The sequence below is a fragment of the Pleurodeles waltl genome, chromosome 4_1, assembly GCF_031143425.1.
Source record: "Pleurodeles waltl isolate 20211129_DDA chromosome 4_1, aPleWal1.hap1.20221129, whole genome shotgun sequence".
Taxonomy (NCBI): Eukaryota; Metazoa; Chordata; class Amphibia; order Caudata; family Salamandridae; genus Pleurodeles; species Pleurodeles waltl.
In genome coordinates this window covers 657,878,469-657,899,275 of record NC_090442.1, presented here as the reverse complement: position 1 = coordinate 657,899,275, position 20,807 = coordinate 657,878,469, and the positions used below count along the sequence as shown (strand labels likewise).

Below are 20,807 nucleotides of genomic sequence, written 5' to 3'. Positions count from 1 at the left end.
TATAATATCCGGGCTCATGAAATGTTACCAGGCACCCATTGGCTGCTGCTCCTATCTGAAGCTCGTAAATATTAGGGGAGTCCACTTCAGCTTTCCCTTCTTCATTAATACCCCATAGTGAGCGCATATACTGGAAGGCTGCTGCCATTTGGTATAATTTTATATTTGGTAATGACCAACCCCCCTTTCTCGAGGGAGACACATGAATTTACTTGCTCTTCTACACTTCCCATATGCCCAGATAAATCTCATGACCACTCTTTCTATCTCTTTAAATCTAGAATTAGTAAAGTTCAGTGGTATAGCACGGAACAGATAACAGCTTAGGGAGGAAGATCATTTTTACCATATTACACCTTCCCATAATAGTCAAATGTAAATTATTCCATCTGCACATATCTTTCCTGGCTTTGGCAAGTATGGGATCCAAATTCAGGTTAACAATTTCTTCTATTTTTGGTGGAATATTTATACCCAGATATACTGCCTGAGCCACCCTTCGAGTGTCCTGAGTGATTGTATATGAGTTAGTCAATAGCTGCGTTTTAGCTCTATTTAGGAGATATCCGGAAAATCTTCCAAATTTCATTGACACCTTTTCAACCTCTGTGTGCCGAGTCAGGGGCAGAGATTAATATAGCTATGTCGTCTGCATATGCTAATACTTTTGTGTCGAATCCCTGCCTATGCATCGGTGGGATCTTACTATTTGCTTCTAGCTGTCTAAGCAGGGGGTCTATGTATAGAGCAAACAGAAGGGGAGAGCATGGACATCCCTGTCTGGTACCCCTCCTAACCTGTACACTCTCAGATTGTCCCCCCCATTAGTTGTATTTTCACTGTCGGAAGTTTATATAGAGCCCTTACTGCTAGAATGAATTTCTTCCCTAACCCATAATACTCAATTACAAACCACAAATACTTCCAGTTTACCCGGTCAAACGCTTTTTCTGCATCTAATAGTGCGACTGCCATAGGTGCCTCTGCTGCTGCCTTAGCATCAGAGTGCGATGACTCTCCGAATATGATCAGTAGTATCCCTTCCTGGTACGAACCCATGTTGTCTGGGGGAGACTAGTTTCCTAATCACCATGGACAATCGAGCGGCCAGTATCTTTGAATATATTTTAACATCGCTATTAATTAATGTGATCGGCCGGTATGATGCCGGATTTAAGGAGGGCTTCCCTTTCTTCAGAAACATTACTATGTTGGCCCTATCCCAAGATGGGGGGGGTTAACCCTCCACTTTGAACCTGAATGAATAGTTCTATCATTACTGGGAGCAGTACTGCTTTAAAAGTTTTTTAAAACTCTAGGGGATCAAGTCAGGGCCTACAGCTTTTCCAGTGCGAAGATCGCTCAATGCATTATCAATTTCTGAAATATCTATCTGTTCTTCCATATTTAGGATATCCCTTTCAGATAGTTTGTTAACCTTAATGGGGCTTAAAAATTCCAACATATCTTCCTCTGAGCATACGGACGTCTCCTCATATAGTTCAGTATAGTATCTATGAAACACCTTCCTGATTCCATCCACTGTTGATACAGTCTGTCCTTGCCAATCTTCAATCTCTCTGATGGCCCCGGATGCTACTTTCTGACTAGCCCGTACTGCTAGCAAGCGTCCGGATTTTTCTCCAAACTCATACCCTTGTTCACGTTGCGCTAAATATTTTTCCGCTATTCTTTGAGCCATATTCTCGTTAATTGCTGCCTTAGCTATAACAACTTCCTCTTGAGCCTTTTTTATGTCACCTCCAGTTTCTATTGCAATTACCAATTGTCTTTCTAATGCCCTTCGCTTCGTTTGGAGATCCTGTATTCTGCTTTGGGCGATTTTCTGCTTTTTGATACTAAAACTCAAGGTTTCACCTCGTATTCCTGCCTTTAAGGTGTCCCAAACTATCTCAACTAGGGCTGACCCTTGATTAAACCCCAGAAATTCAACTAACCAGTTACTCATATACTTGGAATATTCCGGGTCGTTAAGGAGTCCCTTTTCAAATGTCCATCCCCTAACCCTTGATTCTAACCAGTCCAGTTCCACATCCAATACTAGGGGATTATGATCTGAGACAACCCGTGGATATAATTCCACCCTCCCCTGATTTAACAATACGGGAGAAGTCAGAAAATAATCGAGTCGTGCTAATTTCATATGAGGAGCCGAATAGTACGTATACCCGGGGTCTGGATTACATAATCTCGCCCAGGCATCCACTAGTCCTAGTTCCTTCTGGATGGCGACCATTGCTTTATATAGCCGAGGTTTACGCCCCTGATACTTCTTTGTTGTGGGTGCGAGTACATCCTGTAGTCCCTCCCAGGAGCCGTTAAAATTAAAATCACCACATAGAATATAGGGAGGGGCCCATCCTGCTAGCTCAATAGCGAGGGTGTCTAAAACAACTGGATCATCCGTTACTGCCCCATATAAAGAGCATAGTGTGAAGCTACTATGCCCATAGCTACACTCTACAATTACCCATCTCCCTCCCCTGTCCGCCTTCTGCCTTATAAAATTCAATCTATGCGTCCGGTCTAGTATCGCCACCCCTTTAGTTCTGGCCTCCTGTGCTGATCTAACTATTACTTTCATACCAAGTGAGCCAAGAAACCCATTATTATTATATTCCACATGTCTCCTGTAGACAATAGATATCTGCCTTAAAGGTTTTTAGTTCCTCAGCCACTCTCCTTCTTTTACGAGGGTCATTAAGTCCGCATATGTTTATTGAAGCAATTCGGAGCCTAACCATTTTCTATTTTTTTTTTTTTCTTTTTTTCTCCCCCCCTATTTCTCCTTCTGCGCCCCCCAAATATTTGGGGTCTAGCGGCTCTTTCTCTCGAGTTTTCCTCTCCCTTTGTTCCCCTCCTTCTATTTTTTCCATTTCCAACACTTCCCTTGGTGCATTCCTTTCCTTTTTTACTCCCACATTTTCCTGTCCCTTCTCCCCCCCCCTCCTCCTCTCCAGACCAGTCCCCTCCATACCCCTTCCAAGCACCCATTCCCCACCCCCCCCGGGGCTGGCCCCCCATCCTGTTGAGCAATCAGACCAATCATGGCCTGGATATTGGTGTCGTGTATAAGTGGGCCCACCCACCCACCAGTCTCCCAAGCCCCTTTGTTTTCCATATATCTCTATACTCTATTACTGAATCCCCATCAAATATTCTTTTGCTTTTATTTCTGACGTAAATACTTTTACTTTCCCATTCATAACTGTTTTAAGTCGAGCAGGGGCCAACAAGTATGCCTCCCCTCCTTTCTCTGAAAATGGTTTAATAAGTTGTCTAAGCCGCCATCTCCGCTCAACAGTGGCATGGCAGCAGTCAGGGCGGGTAAAGAAGGTAACCCCATCCACCGTGCATGGCGTATTAGGGCGAGCCTTGACAGAGATTTCCTGTCGAAGTAAATAATTTCCAAAATAGACTAGGATAGCTCTAGGATATTTCAAGTCTGCCCGTTGGCCCCCCTCCCGCCGAGTTAGCGGGAACCTGTGAACCCGCTGCAGCTCACTCTCCCAATCCCAATTCCCCAGTTCTGGGAAGGCCCCGCGTAAAAGTTTGACCATATAAGTCCGTATATTACTTCCTTCAAGCCCTTCCGGTATGCCCAAAAATCGAAGGTTGTTCCTTCTCTGTCTATTCTCAAAATCCTCCATTTTCCACATAACATCCGTCAATTGTTCATTCCTCACAATACTCTGTTCTTTAAGTGTATCGACCTCCTCCTCAACTGCGACGATTCTTTCTTCCATCGAGCCTAACTTTGCTTCGATTTCTGTGCATGATTTTACAACCTTACGAACCGAGCCCTGCAGCCTCTTTGTGGCTATCCTTGCACGTCGGCTTTCAATCCTAGTCTCTGTTTGCAGCTCTTTAATTGAACTGTATATTGACTGCAGCAACCCAGCCTCAGTACCCATTGTGGACGAGCTGTTAGGGCGAGCTCCTGTCTCTATTTCCATTTTACCAGTAGTTGAGCCCTGGTGACTTAAAGTGGGAGTTTCTGCAAGCCCGATACCAGAGTAGTCCCATTTTAAAGTCTTGACGCTCATAGACATAGAGTTCTCAGAGCCCTCCTGAGCGCAGGGCCGTATTTTCACAGATTTCCGCTGTCTGCGCGGTTGCCGCACTGTAGGCTCATTACTTGAAGATATATTTCCAGTTGCCGATATTTCACTGTCTTCAGACTCACTCAAGCTGTAGTCAGTATTGCTGGGATCAGACTCTTCTGTCAAAGAATAAAATTTATCGCTACTATCGTTGCCCCAGTCCATGAGTTGAGAATCTTTCCCTGTAGTTTTACCCCATCTTTTAGGGCTTCCATGATCTTCCTGTTGATCTACCCTTTCCATGATAGGTCCCGTTAGAATTACAGTTCTTCCCTACTTCGAGGCTCCGGGTGCTCCCTCTGATCAATTTGTTGCGTTTGGGGGTGGTTGTTCCCCTTGGGGGGACCAAACTCCTTTTCTCTGCTCTCCCCAACTTTAATCTCCAACATAATGTCAGTGTCTTGTATAGGTTTAACGGAAGATTCGCTGTTCTCAATACATAACTCCCTACTAGTGATATTCGGGAGAGTAAATTCTTCACCTAATTTGTCCTTATTTTCAGAGGAGGGAGTTACAGAGACATTGTCTTGTGCCCCGCTGGCAAAAAAAGTCATGATAGTAGATTGGCTTTTGTCTTTGCCCTTGATTTCCAGTGAGGGGGTAATACTGTCGCTTGTCTCAACGTCTTTCCCCGATCCTGGCATATTTTCCCCCAACTGTTTTGCCTGCTAATGACGTCAGACGTTTATTTACTTGTGCCGGTTCTCCTTTATCTCTCCCAGTACGAGTCATCTTAGTTCCTTCATTCTTGTCTCCAGGGTTCCGGATAGTCTTAGGTGCCATATTTACTTTAAACACGAGAAATAATGACCCAAAACGTACAATTGCACCACCGATTGTCATTAATGCGTCAGCTATTTTTTGTTTCGTAACATTTCTCAGAAGCCATAGCGAGGTGTTTAAATGCCAGGATAAATCTGCTTGTACGCCCGACAGCATTGGAGTCCGTAAGCCTTTTAAATCTCTTCCCCCCCCTTCTTTGGCGCCCTGCTCTTCCCTAGCCATGAGAGAGAACATCGGGAATTTTTCAACAATTCACCGGTTGCACAGGCTACATCAGCCTGTAAAAGTTACTCAACAGCTTGACTAAATAGCCCGTATAATCCGTATTAAAAAATGGGGGGAGAAGGATTGATTAACAGTCTACAGCTCAATGCCTGTGTTGAGAATACCACTTAGGCGAGGCAAAACAAAAGAGTTCAATCTGCTCCTTCTCTCCTCTGGGTGAGAGAAGCAATTGCATACACCCTTATCGTGTCCTACCGCCTCTATACTTCCACCGGTCTCCAGGCGAGCGCTGAGTCTCTTGAGAGGTCTTAGTCCGAGTCTGCCGGTTTCTCTACCATACCGCGGTCCATGCGGTGCTCGGCGTCCTCCTCCCGAGCGCCGCTGCTGCCGCCTCGTCTCTCCTCTAGACCGCGATATCCTGAGTGGCCCTGGGCGGCCGAGGAGAGCTCGGAGCCCCGAGCTCTCTGTAAGCGGCGTACAGTCGAGGAGCCGCGCTTTCAGATGCGACCATTACGGCCGCGGATTCAGCGGCTGACTGCTTGGGTCCTGGTGGGCGGGGCCGGTGAGCCGCTCTGTCTACGCCGGCACCATGTTGCTCTCCACACCCAAGTATTTCTATCAAATTCCTAAGCAATGTTTTCTGCTCTGGGAGCAGTTTACACTTGACCCGGGGGAAGCACCTTCAGTGCCATCTGCTAACAACCTTATGCCTATTAACCTATTGGAGGTTGAGACAGCTAAAAGTTAACTTTTTAAAAGTTACTTTTCCTAAATCTTTATTAAAAATCTAACTTATCACTGATTTGGATTTTTAATAAACATTCAAATATTGTGTGAATTATTCTGGTAGTATGCCACAAACCAGAAATAAGAGTTATGATTTTATTATTAACTTAAGTTTTAATCGTGGGATAGCTAAAGCTCATCACAATGAAACCAGCTTGGGGGCTTCTTACTGCAGGTCAATGCAAACATTAAATCCCTGCATGTACCACTTATAAATAATAGACACACTACCTCCCTGGCTACAAGGTCTACTGAGGGGTGACTTTATTAATGTTTAAAACTAGGCTTTATGTCAAAGTGTTTTTTTTTTTTTACCTTCCCTTGCAGGTTTAAAAGCTGCAAGTCTCAGGCTACACAAGTAGGCCTGAAGCCATGTGCATAGCACAACCTATGTTACAGTCTACAGGAGACGCTTAACTTTTACACACCATTTGTGTATTTCCTGCACCACATTCTATGGCCTTACTTGGAAGTTAATTATGGCAATTAAGAGTTCGTCAATTTCACCATGTTTCAGAGGGTCCGATTACATACATTTGGGATTGGAGAGCTTTGTCCCTGTCAACAGATATAAAACCAGCAGCATCAGCCCACAGAGAAAGTAGGGTAACAGCGCAAAAAGAGCCACTTTATCACAGATGTAATTAATTAAATGTGTTTATTCAACTGGTGAATTTCAGCGGTTTGTTTGGTTTATAAATATTAGTTTTAACCTATTTCAACACTTAATTATAATGCCACTTTAATCTTTGTTTTTTCCCAGTTAATAAATATTATGCAAATTATATTTTAGTTTTCAAGATTTAATAGGAATTTTTCATTTATGAACTGTACCCCCCTTTCTTGGTTGCTATTTTTTTGTACTTAAAACGTAAAGCGCCTGTTTCTAACTATCTAGGTATGGATTACCATACATGTACATATGCATGCTCTTATTCAGATGGAGAGGAAGTGAGGAGCTTGAGGTTCAACTTGGTTTATAATAACCTACCCCCATTAACCTTCTCTATAAATCTATGTTTGTATGTGGCATTGATGCTCGAGTTTTACAAGCACCTGGAGTTTTGTGATTGGAGCACTACACTAGCTTCCCTAGTACCTATACTGAAATGTGCTTACCTGTATTAGGAAATGTGAGCTGTTACTGGGAATTCTATGCAGGTCTCTTCACCTGCTTAAAATTCTGTAGGAAAATGCAAAAACAATTTACAGGAAAATACAAATGGAAATTCTTCGACTTTGAAATTGGAATTTATAGTTTTATGATTGTTTATTGTAGTGTCATCTGAAGCCAGGGAGTTAAACTATTGTAACAACATTTTGAGAGCCTGCTTGTATTCGTTCAGATTTGTTCTGTTTCTTAGGCTTGTTTTTTCGGCATTTGCAGGAGGCCAGTCATTCTTCAGCCGAAAGGATTCAATCCGGACCATCTACACGTCTCTTTACAATGAGCTGAAGAAGGTGGTGGTGACTGGTCGTAATGCAGTTGGAGGAACAGCACCTCACTTTGAAGAGCTGCTGTCACACTTAGCTGAACAGCTCTGCTTTTTCATCCAAGCTCGAATGGAAATTGCTGATTTCTATGAGAAAATGTACGCTCTCAGCAGCCAAAAGTTTATTAACTCAGAGGAACTGGTGAACATTTTGGAAACCATCCTGCAAAAGTACAGCTCACGGTAAGTTATTTATGTATTTTTAATTTCCATATTTATTTGGATCTATTGTAAATATAAAACTGTAACATTAATAAACATGTTAAAGATTGCAGCTACAGCTCTGGAAAATCATATTTGCAAGAACCCTTTCTTTTCATCAAGTACATAGTATCTGGTTTCTTGATCAGTAAATCATTAATTTGAGTGCAGTAGTTTTGTGCCTTTACTTGAACTTCTGCTTTGCCCTGTCCTAAAGTTTCAAGTTTAAAATAGAGATTTAACTCCATTAATGTGCAGCTGTCTAATAAAATCCATAAGAATCATCCTGAATGTTGTCACATCAACTACTAAATGCATTGTGGCAAAATATATTTTAATAGCACATCCTGTAATGGCACATTTTGTCAACTATTTATTTGCATCAAATAATATTATATTTGCTTTGTTTGTGGAACTGGTAATACATTCATTTTATAGCTCAGCTTGCCTGGTCTCACTTTTGCCTTTTTATGATGAATGAATTATAATCCTTGAGGCCTACAGACATCCTTATGTCAAAAATCTGTCTACATGCTGCTAGTTCTGTAATCATTCTGATGTGTGGTCAGGTACTAGATTAATAAAAAGCACAAGAAGAAAGTCTGAATTTAAATTCCAAAATAACGCTATAAAAATAATTAGGGAACAGTTCCAATAATCACTTAAATAGCATGGGAAGAGGAGCTACATTAGATTCTAGTGGTAAAATAAAGTCTAGTGATTTCTGTTTTGATAAATGTACCATGAACACTGGGAATCTATTCAACATTGACATCCTTGTGGCATACAGCTGTCAGAATAGGATCTCAAGTAAACATGCTAAAGCAGTGGCAGCCTGAAATGGCATAATGCTGGGCTCTGACATCAGAGTAAGGCTAGTGCGACAAATTAACAAATGGACTCTTGAAAAGAAGCTCCTGCTGCTTTAAGATGGGTGAGAAGATGTAGTGGCTATTGTAAAGAAATGGCTCCTTGTTGCAGTTACCCCCCGCTTTTTGCCTGATACTGATGCTGACTTGACTGAGAAGTGTGCTGGGACCCTGCTAACCAGGCCCCAGCACCAGTGTTCTTTCACCTAAAATGTACCATTGTCTCCACAATTGGCACAACCCTGGCATCCAGGTTAGTCCCTTGTAACTGGTACCCCTGGTACCAAGGGCCCTGATGCCAGGGAAGGTCTCTAAGGGCTGCAGCATGTCTTATGCCACCCTAGGGACCCCTCACACAGGACAGACACACTGCTTGCCAGCTTGTGTGGGCTGGTGGGGAGAAAATGACTAAGTCGACATGGCACTCCCCTCAGGGTGCCATGCCAACCTCACACTGCCTGTGGCATAGGTAAGTCACCCCTCTAGCAGGCCTTACAGCCCTAAGGAAGGGTGCACTATACCATAGGTGAGGGTACCAGTGCATGAGCACTGTACCCCTACAGTGTCTAAGCAAAACCTTAGACATTGTAAGTGCAGGGTAGCCATAAGAGTATATGGTCTGGGAGTCTGTTTTACACGAACTCCACAGCACCATAATGGCTACACTGAAAACTGGGAAGTTTGGTATCAAACTTCTCAGCACAATAAATGCACACTGATGCCAGTGTACATTTTATTGTAAAATACACCACAGAGGGCACCTTAGAGGTGCCCCCTGAAACTTAACCGACTATCTGTGTAGGCTGACTGGTTCCAGCAGCCTGCCACACTAGAGACATGTTGCTGGCCCCATGGGGAGAGTGCCTTTGTCACTCTGAGGCCAGTAACAAAGCCTGCACTGGGTGGAGATGCTAACACCTCCCCCCTGCAGGAACTGTAACACCTAGCAGTGCGCTTCAAAGGCTCAAGCTTCGTGTTACAATGCCCCAGGGCACTCCAGCTAGTGGAGATGCCCACCCCCTGGAAACCGGCCCCACTTTTGGCGGCAAGTCCAGGAGAGATAATGAGAAAAACAAGGAGGAGTCACTGGCCAGTCGGGACAGCCCCTAAGGTGTCCTGAGCTGAGGTGACTCTGACTTTTAGAAATCCTCCATCTTGATTTTGGAGGATTCCCCCAATAGGATTAGGGATGTGCCTCCTCCCCTCAGGGAGGAGGCACAAAGAGGGTGTAGCCACCCTCAAAGACAGTAGCCATTGGCTACTGCCCTCCCAGACCTAAACACACCACTAAATTCAGTATTTAGGGGCTCCCCAGAACCTAGGAAATCAGATTCCTGCAACCTAAGAAGAAGAGGACTGCTAAGCTGAAAAACCCTAAAAGAAGGAGCCCCCAACTGCTTTGGCCCCAGCTCTACCGGCCTGTCTCCCCACTTCTAAAGACACTGCTCCAGCGACGCTTTCCCCAGGGACCAGCGACCTCTGAATGCTCAGAGGACTGCCCTGCTCTAGAAGGACCAAGAAACTCCCGAGGACAGCGGCTCTGTTCACCCAAGACTGCAACTTTGTTTCAAAGGAGCAACTTTAAAACAACTGCTTTCCCGCCGGAAGCGTGAGACTTGCTACTCTGCACTCGACGCCCCCGGCTCGACTTGTGGAGAAACAACACTCCAGGGAGGACTCCCCGGCGACTACGAGACCGTGAGTAGCCAGAGTTGCCCCCCCTGAGACCCCACAGCGACGCCTGCAGAGGGAATCCTGAGGCTCCCCCTGACCGCAACTGCCTGTCTCCCAGATCCCGACGCCTGGTAAAGACTCTGCACCCGCAGCCCCCAGGACCTGAAGGATCGGAACTCCAGTGCAGGAGTGACCCCCAGGAGGCCCTCTCCCTTGCCCAGGTGGTGGCTACCACGAGGAGCCCCCCCTTGCCTGCCTGCATCGCTGAAGAGACCCCTTGGTCTCCCATTGATTTCCATTGGAAACCCGATGTGTGTTTGCACACTGCACCCAGCCGACCCCGTGCTGCTGAGGGTGTACTTTCTGTGCTAACTTGTGTCCCCCCTGGTGCCCTACAAAACCCCTCTGGTCTGCCCTCCGAAGAAGCGGGTACTTACCTGCTGGCAGACTGGAACCGGGGCACCCCCTTCTCCATTGAAGCCAATGCGTTTTGGGCACCGCTTTGACCTCTGCACCTGACCGGCCCTGAGCTGCTGGTGTGGTAACTTTGGGGTTGCTCTGAACCCCCAACGGTGGGCTACCTTGGACCCAAATTTGAACCCCGTAGGTGGTTTACTTACCTGCAAAAACTAACAAACTCTTACTCCCCCCAGGAACTGTTAAAAATTGCACTAAGTGGCTAGTTTTAAAATAGCTATATGCCATTTGTGTGAAAACTGTATATGCTATTTTGCTAATTCAAAGTTCCTAAAGTACCTACCTGCAATACCTTTCATTTAAAGTATTACATGTAAAATTTGAACCTGTGGTTCTTAAAATAAACTAAGAAAATATATTTTTCTATACAAAAACCTATTGGCCTGGAATTGTCTCTGAGTGTGTGTTCCTCATTTATTGCCTGTGTGTATGTACAACAAATGCTTAACACTACTCCTTGGATAAGCCTACTGCTCGACCACACTACCACAAAATAGAGCATTAGTATTATCTCTTTTTGCCACTATCTTACCTCTAAGGGGAACCCTTGGACTCTCTGCATACTATTCCTTACTTTGAAATAGTGCATACAGAGCCAACTCCCTACAGCTATAAATTGATTTTGTACAAGTCAGCATTTCTGTTTCTGCCTTCCTTTCTGGGCTTATCTTTGTCGATGAGTTCCTGAAGCTGAAAGTTTGATATCCCAGTATGATTTTGATTTGAAGTGTGTAAGGAAATGCCTCCTTGGCATTGTTACCCCCTGACTTTTTGCCTTTGCTGATGCTATGTTTTGAATTGAAAGTGTGCTGAGGCCTGCTAACCAGGCCCCAGCACCAGTGTTCTTTCCCTAACCTGTACTTTTGATTCCACAATTGGCACACCCTGGCATCCAGATAGGTCCCTTGTAACTGGTACCTCTGGTACCAAGGGCCCTGATGCCAGGGAAGGTCTCTAAGGGCTGCAGCATGTATTGTGCCACCCTAGAGACCCCTCACTCAGCACAGACACACTGCTTACAAGCCTGTGTGTGCTAGTGAGAACAAAATGAGTAAGTCGACATGGCACTCCCCTCAGGGTGCCATGCCAGCCTCTCACTGCCTATGCAGTATAGGTAAGACACCCCTCTAGCAGGCCTTGCAGCCCCAAGGCAGGGTGCACTATACCATAGGTGAGGGTACCAGTGCATGAGCACTGTACCCCTACAGTGTCTAAGCAAAACCTTAGACATTGTAAGTGCAGGGTAGCCATAAGAGTATATGGTCTGGGAGTCTGTTTTACACGAACTCCACAGCACCATAATGGCTACACTGAAAACTGGGAAGTTTGGTATCAAACTTCTCAGCACAATAAATGCACACTGATGCCAGTGTACATTTTATTGTAAAATACACCACAGAGGGCACCTTAGAGGTGCCCCCTGAAACTTAACCGACTATCTGTGTAGGCTGACTGGTTCCAGCAGCCTGCCACACTAGAGACATGTTGCTGGCCCCATGGGGAGAGTGCCTTTGTCACTCTGAGGCCAGTAACAAAGCCTGCACTGGGTGGAGATGCTAACACCTCCCCCAGGCAGGAGCTGTAACACCTGGCGGTGAGCCTCAAAGGCTCACCCCTTTGTCACAGCACCGCAGGACACTCCAGCTAGTGGAGTTGCCCGCCCCCTCCGGCCCCGGCCCCCACTTTTGGCGGCAAGGCCGGAGAAAATAATGAGAATAACAAGGAGGAGTCACTGGCCAGTCAGGACAGCCCCTAAGGTGTCCTGAGCTGAGGTGACTCTAACATTTAGAAATCCTCCATCTTGCAGATGGAGGATTCCCCCAATAGGATTAGGGATGTGACCCCCTCCCCTTGGGAGGAGGCACAAAGAGGGTGTACCCACCCTCAGGGCTAGTAGCCATTGGCTACTAACCCCCCAGACCTAAACACGCCCTTAAACTTAGTATTTAAGGGCTCTCCCTGAACCTAGAAATTAGATTCCTGCAACAACAAGAAGGACTGCCTAGCTGAAAACCCCTGCAGAGGAAGACCAGAAGACAACAACTGCCTTGGCTCCAGAAACTCACCGGCCTGTCTCCTGCCTTCCAAAGAACTCTGCTCCAGCTACGCCTTCCAAAGGGACCAGCGACCTCTGCATCCTCTGAGGACTGCCCTGCTTCGACGACGACAAGAAACTCCCGAGGACAGCGGACCTGCTCCAAAAAGACTGCAACTTTATCCAAAGGAGCAGCTTTAAAGAACCCTGCAATCTCTCCGCAAGAAGCGTGAGACTTGCAACACTGCACCCGGCGACCCCGACTCGGCTGGTGGAGAACCAACACCTCAGGGAGGACCCCCGGACTACTCTACGACTGTGAGTACCAAAACCTGTCCCCCCTGAGCCCCCACAGCGCCGCCTGCAGAGGGAATCCCGAGGCTTCCCCTGACCGCGACTCTCTGAAACCTAAGTCCCGACGCCTGGAAAAGACCCTGCACCCGCAGCCCCCAGGACCTGAAGGACCGGACTTTCACTGCAGAAGTGACCCCCAGGAGTCCCTCTCCCTTGCCAAGCATTGACTTCCATTGCGAACCCGACGCTTGTTCTAACACTGCACCCGGCCGCCCCCGCGCCACTGAGGGTGAAATATCTGTGTGGGCTTGTGTCCCCCCCGGTGCCCTACAAAACCCCCCTGGTCTGCCCTCCGAAGACGCGGGTACTTACCTGCTGGCAGACTGGAACCGGGGCACCCCCTTCTCTCCATTGAAGCCTATGCGTTTTGGGCACCACTTTGAACTCTGCACCTGACCGGCCCTGAGCTGCTGGTGTGGTAACTTTGGGGTTGCTCTGAACCCCCAACGGTGGGTGACCTTGGACCAAGAACTGAACCCTGTAAGTGTCTTACTTACCTGGTAAAACTAACAAAAACTTACCTCCCCAGGAACTGTGAAAATTGTCCACTTTTAAAATAGCTATTTGTGAATAACTTGAAAAGTATACATGCAATTGAAATGATTCAAAGTTCCTAATGTACTTACCTGCAATACCTTTCAAACAAGATATTACATGTTAAATTTGAACCTGTGGTTCTTAAAATAAACTAAGAAAAGATATTTTTCTATACAAAACCTATTGGCTGAATTTGTCTCTGAGTGTGTGTACCTCATTTATTGTCTATGTGTATGTACAACAAATGCTTAACACTACTCCTTGGATAAGCCTACTGCTCGACCACACTACCACAAAATAGAGCATTAGTATTATCTCTTTTTACCACTATTTTACCTCTAAGGGGAACCCTTGGACTCTGTGCATGCTATTCCTTACTTTGAAATAGCACATACAGAGCCAACTTCCTACAAAGTGTCAAACCCGTGGCGAGAGATGAGGTCAGAGTCGCTATGTGTATGCTGCTTGCACCATACTGCTTTATGATCTTGAATGCAGGTGTTTGGATGTGATCCATCACAAGACAAGGTCTTATGTGCCAGGTCTGGTTTTGCAGCATGGTCAGTAGTAATCTTTAGTGCACGCTTCCTGATAATGCCTCGTCTCCATGAATGTACTGCATCAAGCTCTAAGTGATGGCCAACCCTCATCCCTTGGGATCACTTCATACGCACAGTTTCCTTCTTCGCCAGCCTATTGTCTGTCCCACCATCTTGATCCTTACCTCTAGTGAACCACACCATTCACTCCCCCAACCACCCTGAAAACAAGATGCATCCCTCACTGGAGGAGGAGGGGGCTCGGCCTTACCCTTAAAGCCACGCTAAATGTAATTCTTCCTTGTTTGTATATTAGCCATATTTCAGCTGCTGGTCATGATAAAAGGCCATGACTGGATCTCCAATCTCCCTTTGGTTATTGTTGTTGTTGTTGGCTCCTCGATTCTTTCCATACACCCTCTTTGCCCCATGCTGCCCTCCATGACACCAGACATAGGGAAGACACTTATTTGCCCAAGTTTGGCTGGCCATAAGAAGCAGTGGGTCGGCATCATGGCAGTGTCTCCTTCTCTGCTCTTTCAACCTGCTTTATCGTCTCTTTCTTGGCATTCTTGATTCCTTTTTTCCCTGGGGCGATGTGGGAACGAGAAGATCTCTTCTTGCTGCATCTTTCCATTTCTTCTGCCAAATTGATGCTGTTGCCTCAGAATCTGCAGGCGGGGAGCACTGAAACCTAGTATGGCTTCAGCTTTTGGAGGTGCGCCGACCAGCCAAAATGGCTGTCCCAATTGGTAAGGCATTTCATGTTGCCTAAAAAAAAATCTCCGATTTAGCCTAAATCGGCTAGATCAATGTAGAGGGTCAATTTATGTCCTTTGAAAGATATAGCGCTTTCATTACAAATTGGCCCCATGATCTCCTCCTTCTTTTTCCACACAACTGAACCGTGTCTTATGCTGGCCAGCACCCAGGGCAGGGTTTCCAAAGGTCCTCAGCTACTTCTTCTAGAGGCAGGCCCTTGTGTGTCTTTAGTGGGGCCCTCTCTGCTATTCGAGCAGGCCCCATAAATTTGCTATTTGGGTTTATACTTAAGAACACTGGCTCACGTGCCCACCATGACGATGCAAAGCTGTGGGCATGCAATATTCTAGTTCAGTCCTTTGCCCCTAGGGACTCTGACCTTCACATCTGCTGCATTACAGAGTGCCTCCACTTTCTGGGACTTCTGCAGTTGACTCATCTTTGTCATCTCTGCAGTGCTTCCCTATTTTTGGTCACCAAGGCAGGTCTGGCCTGGTGTCACAGGTCCAAGCCACCCACCAGCTTAGCAGCTTCCAGTCCCTGGCTTGCATGGTGGCCCTGAGTAAGGTGCTCAAGGTAGGCCTGTCCCTCAAAGCCTGCAGAAAATGGCAAGTGGGCAAATGTTCATTTAGAGTTCATCTGATGATGATTCTCAGGCAAGCCTCTCTCCCAGCTGCCCAAAGGCTCAGCACCCTCCTCTCCCATAGCTCCTCCATTGTCCTACATAATTACGCTGCCTACGGGATGGACATGGAGGATGGGCACTGATGCCTGCAGAATTCTGTGAAGGAGCGGAGCCACTTCTGCAAAGTCCTCTCCGTTCTGTGCTGCCAGGTCCCCATGATGAACCTTTTATGCCACAAAGTGGTTTATCAGATGCTTCAGGCCACTGAGAGAAAAAAAAAAAAAAATACATATATATATATATATATATGTGTGTGTGTGTATATATATATATATATATATATATATGTTCGATGGCATGTGTAGCTGCAGATACACATGCTGTGCACATCCCGCCATCTAGTGTTGGGCTCGGAGTGTTACAAGTTGTTTTTCTTCGAAGAAGTCTTTTCGAGTCACGAGATCAAGGGACTCCTCCCATTTTGGCTCCATTGCGCATGGGCGTCGACTCCATCTTAGATTTTTTTTTTTTTTTTTTTTTTCGCCATCAGGTTCGGACGCGTTCCTTTTTGCTCCGTGTTTCGGGTCGGAAAGTTAGTTAGAATCTCGGAAAAATCATCAGTATTGTTTGCGTTCGGTATCGGGTTAGTTATAACAGATCTACACCGATTTTGAAGAGCTCCGGTGGCCCTTTGGGGTTTTTTCGATTTCCCCCCGTCTGGGCCTGGTTGGCCCGGCCACGTGTCTCTTCAAGGCTGATGGAACAGACCCCATTCCGCTTCTGCCCAAAATGTCACAACAAGTATCCGTATACAGATCAGCATCTGGTCTGTAACTTGTGTTTGTCTCCAGAGCACAAGGAAGATACTTGTGAAGCCTGTCGAGCGTTTCGGTCCAGAAAGACATTAAGAGACCGAAGAGCTAGAAGACTGCAGATGGCGTCGGCGCCGACAGGACAAGGGCGTTTCAAGGAGGAAGAAGAAACTTTCTCCATCCAGGAGTCGGACTCGGACGAGCTCGATCCAGAAGAAACGCCGAAAACCGTGAGTAAGACGTCGAATTATAAAACTCACGAGAAGACCACAAAAGCCCAGGGGACACCACCGCCAACAGGCCATGGCTTAACCCGAAAAATAGGTGACCGATCATCGGCACCGAAAAAGGGCACGCTGGTGTCTAAGTCATCCGACTCCGGTCGAGATACCGCCACTCAGCAATCTCGGGCCCGAGACAGTGGCTCAGAGCAAGTTCGGCACCGAGACAGCAGAACCGAAATTAGTCGGCACTGAGAGACCACGACGCCGAAAATAAAAAAGGTTTTATCGGAACTGAAAAGAGCAGCCGAAAAGGTTTCGATACCGAAATATCCGGCCTCGGAACCGAAATCAAGTTCCTACACAGAGGAACAAGGACTGTCCTCACAAATGAAAACACACAGATTTGGACAGGAACTAGAGACAATGGAGCCAGACTACACCCAAAGAAGGCTCCACATCCAAAAAGAAACGGGGAAGATTAGCACTCTCCCTCCTATTAGAATGAAACGCAAACTTGCCTTCCAGGAGAAAGACAAGCAGCCACAGGCAAAGATAGCTAAACAAGTAAGCCCGCCACCATCCCCACAACGCTCTCCGCAACCATCACCAGTAGCCACTCCACCAGTGATACAATCCCTGACTCATACAGGGATGAGTCAGGACGATCCAGACGCGTGGGATCTTTATGATGCGCCAGTGCCAGATAACAGTCCGGACTGTTATCCAGCTAGACCGTCACCACCAGAAGATAGTACAGCCTACGCACAGGTGGTGTCTAGGGCAGCGGCGTTTCATAATGTCAGCCTACATTCAGAGCCAATTGAAGACGACTTTCTATTCAATACACTGTCGTCAACACACAGCCAGTACCAGAGTCTCCCCATGCTACCTGGAATGCTAAAGCACGTCAAACAAGTGTTTGAGGAGCTTGTAAAAGGAAGGGCCATTACTCCAAGAGTGGAGAAAAAATATAAACCGCCACCAACGGACCCCGTGTACATCACACAACAGCTAACACCAGACTCGGTAGTAGTAGGGGCAGCTCGCAAGAGGGCGAACTCACACACCGACGCAGCAGGAAAAAGAGTGGCGGCACAGGCAGCAAACCAGTGGCGTACTGCAAACTCACAGGCTTTGTTGGCCAGATACGATAAAGCTCATTGGGATGAAATGCAACACTTTATAGAACATTTGCCCAAGGAGTTCCAAAAGAAAGCACAGCAAGTAGTGGAAGAAGGACAGAGTATCTCAAACAATCGGATACGGTCAGCAATAGATGCGGCGGACACAGCTGCTAGAACTCTAAACACAGCAGTGACAATAAGGAGACATGCATGGCTGCGTACATCAGGATTCAAGCCGGAAATACAACAAGCCGTGCTGAATATGCCATTTAACGGACAGCAGTTGTTTGGGCCGGAGGTGGACACTGCCATCGAAAAGCTTAAAAAAAGACACAGATACGGCCAAAGCCATGAGCGCACTCTACTCCCCACAGAGCAGAGGCACATTTCAAAAGACACAGTTTCGAGGGGGGTTTCGAGGACAAAGCACAGAACCCACAACCTGACAAACAAGGCCCACTTATCAAAGCCAATATCAGCGGGGAAGTTTTCGGGGACAATATAGAGGGGGCCAATTCCAAAAAAGTAGAGGGAAATTCCAAAGTCCCAAAACTCCACAAAGCAAGCAGTGACTTACACCGCACAAATCCCCAACACAACACCTGTGGGGGGGAGACTAACCAAGTTCTACAAACAATGGGAGGAGATAACAACAGATACTTGGGTCTTAGCAATTATCAAGCATGGTTATTGCATAGAATTTCTCAAATTCCCACCAAATATCCCACCGAAAACACACTATGTCAAAGCAACACATGGATCTTCTACAACTAGAGGTCCAAGCGTTGTTACAAAAACAAGCAATAGAATTAGTACCAGTTCATCAAAAAGGAACAGGAGTTTACTCTCTGTACTTTCTCATACCCAAAAAAGACAAGACTCTAAGACCTATATTAGATCTCAGAACGTTAAATACGTACATCAAAATTTATCACTTTCACCTGGTGACGTTACAGGACGTAATCCCATTGCTCAAACAGCAAGACACTCCGAGCCCAACATTAGATGGCGGGATGTGCACAGCATGTGAATCTGCAGCGACTAATGCCACGAACAGATGTACACTGGGTAAGTGACTATATATATATATATATATATATATATATATATATATAATATGTGTGTGTGTGTGTGTATATATATATATATGTATATATATATATATATGTGTTCAATGGCATGTGTAGCTGCAGATACACATGCTGTGCACATCCCGCCATCTAGGGTTGGGCTCGGAGTGTTACAAGTTGTTTTTCTTAGAAGAAGTCTTTTCAAGTCACGAGATCGAGGGACTCCTCCCCTTTCGGCTCCATTGCGTATGGGCGTCGACTCCATCTTAGATTGTTTTCTTTCTGCCACGGGTTCGGACGTGTTCCTCTTTGCTCCGTGTTTCGGTTCGGAAAGTAAGTTAAAATCTCGGAAAATTCGACGGTATTGTTTGCGTTCGGTATCTGTTTAGTAAACGCAGATCGACACCAAATTTTTAAGAGCTCCGGTGGCCCTTCGGGGTTTCGATTCTCCGGCAGGGCCTGGTCGGCCCGACCACGTGCGTCTTCAAGGCTAATGGAACGGACCCCATTCCGCTTCTGCCCCGAATGCCACAACAAGTATCCTTACACAGATCAGCATCTGGTCTCTAATTTGTGTTTGTCTCCCGAACACAAAGAGGATACCTGCGAGGCCTGTCGAGCGTTTCGGTCGAGGAAAACGCTAAGAGACCGGAGAGCAAGAAGACTTCAAATGGCGTCGGCGCCGGCAGGACACCAAGACTTGGAGGAAGAAGAAACCTTCTCCATCATGGCTTTGGACTCATACGAGGCCGAAACCGACCAGACGCCGAAAACCGTGAGTAAAACACCCCTGGCCAAAACTCACGGAAAATACATTAAAGCCCAGGGGACGCCACTGCTGACAGGCCATGGCTTAACCTGAAAATTAGGTGACCGGCCATTGGCACCGAAAAAGGGCACGCTGGTGTCGAAGTCATCCGACTCCGGTCGAGATACCAGCACAGAACAGGCTCGACACTGGGTCAGAGCAATCTCGACATTGAGAAACCGGCACCGAAAAAGATCGGCACCGAGATATCCGAACACCGAAAGCCAAAAAAGTGTCTTCGGAGCACAAAAAGATGGTTGAAAAAGTTTCGATACCAAAACATTCGGCTTCGGAGCCGAAACCAAGTTCCTACACTGAGGAGCAGGGACTCTCCTCACAAATGCAAGGACACAAATTTGGGCAGGAGCTAGAAGCAGGGGAGCCAGATTACACACAGAGAAGGCTCCACATTCAAAAAGAGACAGGGAAAATCAGAACTCTCCCTCCAATCCGAATGAAAAGGAAACTTGCTTTCCAAGAGAAAGACAAACAGCCACAAGCAAAGGTGGCAAGACAAGTAACTCCGCCACCATCACCACATCGCTCACCACAACCATCACCAATGGCCACTCCACCAATGGTGCCGTCCCCAACGCATACAGGGATGAGCCAAGATGATCCCGACGCATGGGATCTTTATGATGCGCCTGTATCAGATAACCGTCTCGACTGCTACCCAGCGAGACCATCACCACCTGAGGACAGTACCGCTTACACACAGGTGGTGTCCAGAGCAGCCGCATTTCACAATGTCACCCTGCACGCTGAACCAATAGAAGATAATTTTTTTTGTTTAATACTCTGTCGTCCACACATAGTCAGTACCAGAGTCTTCCTACAGGGAGTGCAGAATTATTAGGCAAGTTGTATTTTTGAGGATTAATTTTATTATTGAACAACAACCATGTTCTCAATGAACCCAAAAAACTCCTTAATATCAAAACTGAATATTTTTGAAAGTAGTTTTTAGTTTGTTTTTAGTTTTAGCTATGTTAGGGGGATATCTGTGTGTGCAGGTGACTATCACTGTGCATAATTATTAGGCAACTTAACAAAAAAAAATATATACCCATTTCAATTATTTATTATTACCAGTGAAACCAATATAACATCTCAACATTCACAAATATACATTTCTGACATTCAAAAACAAAACAAAAACAAATCAGTGACCAATATAGCCACCTTTCTTGGCAAGGACACTCAAAAGCCTGCCATCCATGGATTCTGTCAGTGTTTTGATCTGTTCACCATCAACATTGCATGCAGCAGCAACCACAGCCTC

General features: G+C 46.2%; 1 protein-coding gene across 2 annotated transcripts in view; it reads left to right on the top strand.

The window, feature by feature from the left end:
* KICS2 (KICSTOR subunit 2) overlaps nt 1-20,807 on the top strand; it is a 98,342-nt gene that overhangs the window by 51,747 nt on the left and 25,788 nt on the right. For both annotated transcript variants that reach the window (XM_069229121.1, XM_069229122.1), the window contains one exon: nt 7,306-7,594. In XM_069229121.1, the coding sequence (XP_069085222.1) occupies nt 7,306-7,594 (289 nt within the window). The remainder of the gene's footprint in view (nt 1-7,305; nt 7,595-20,807) is intronic.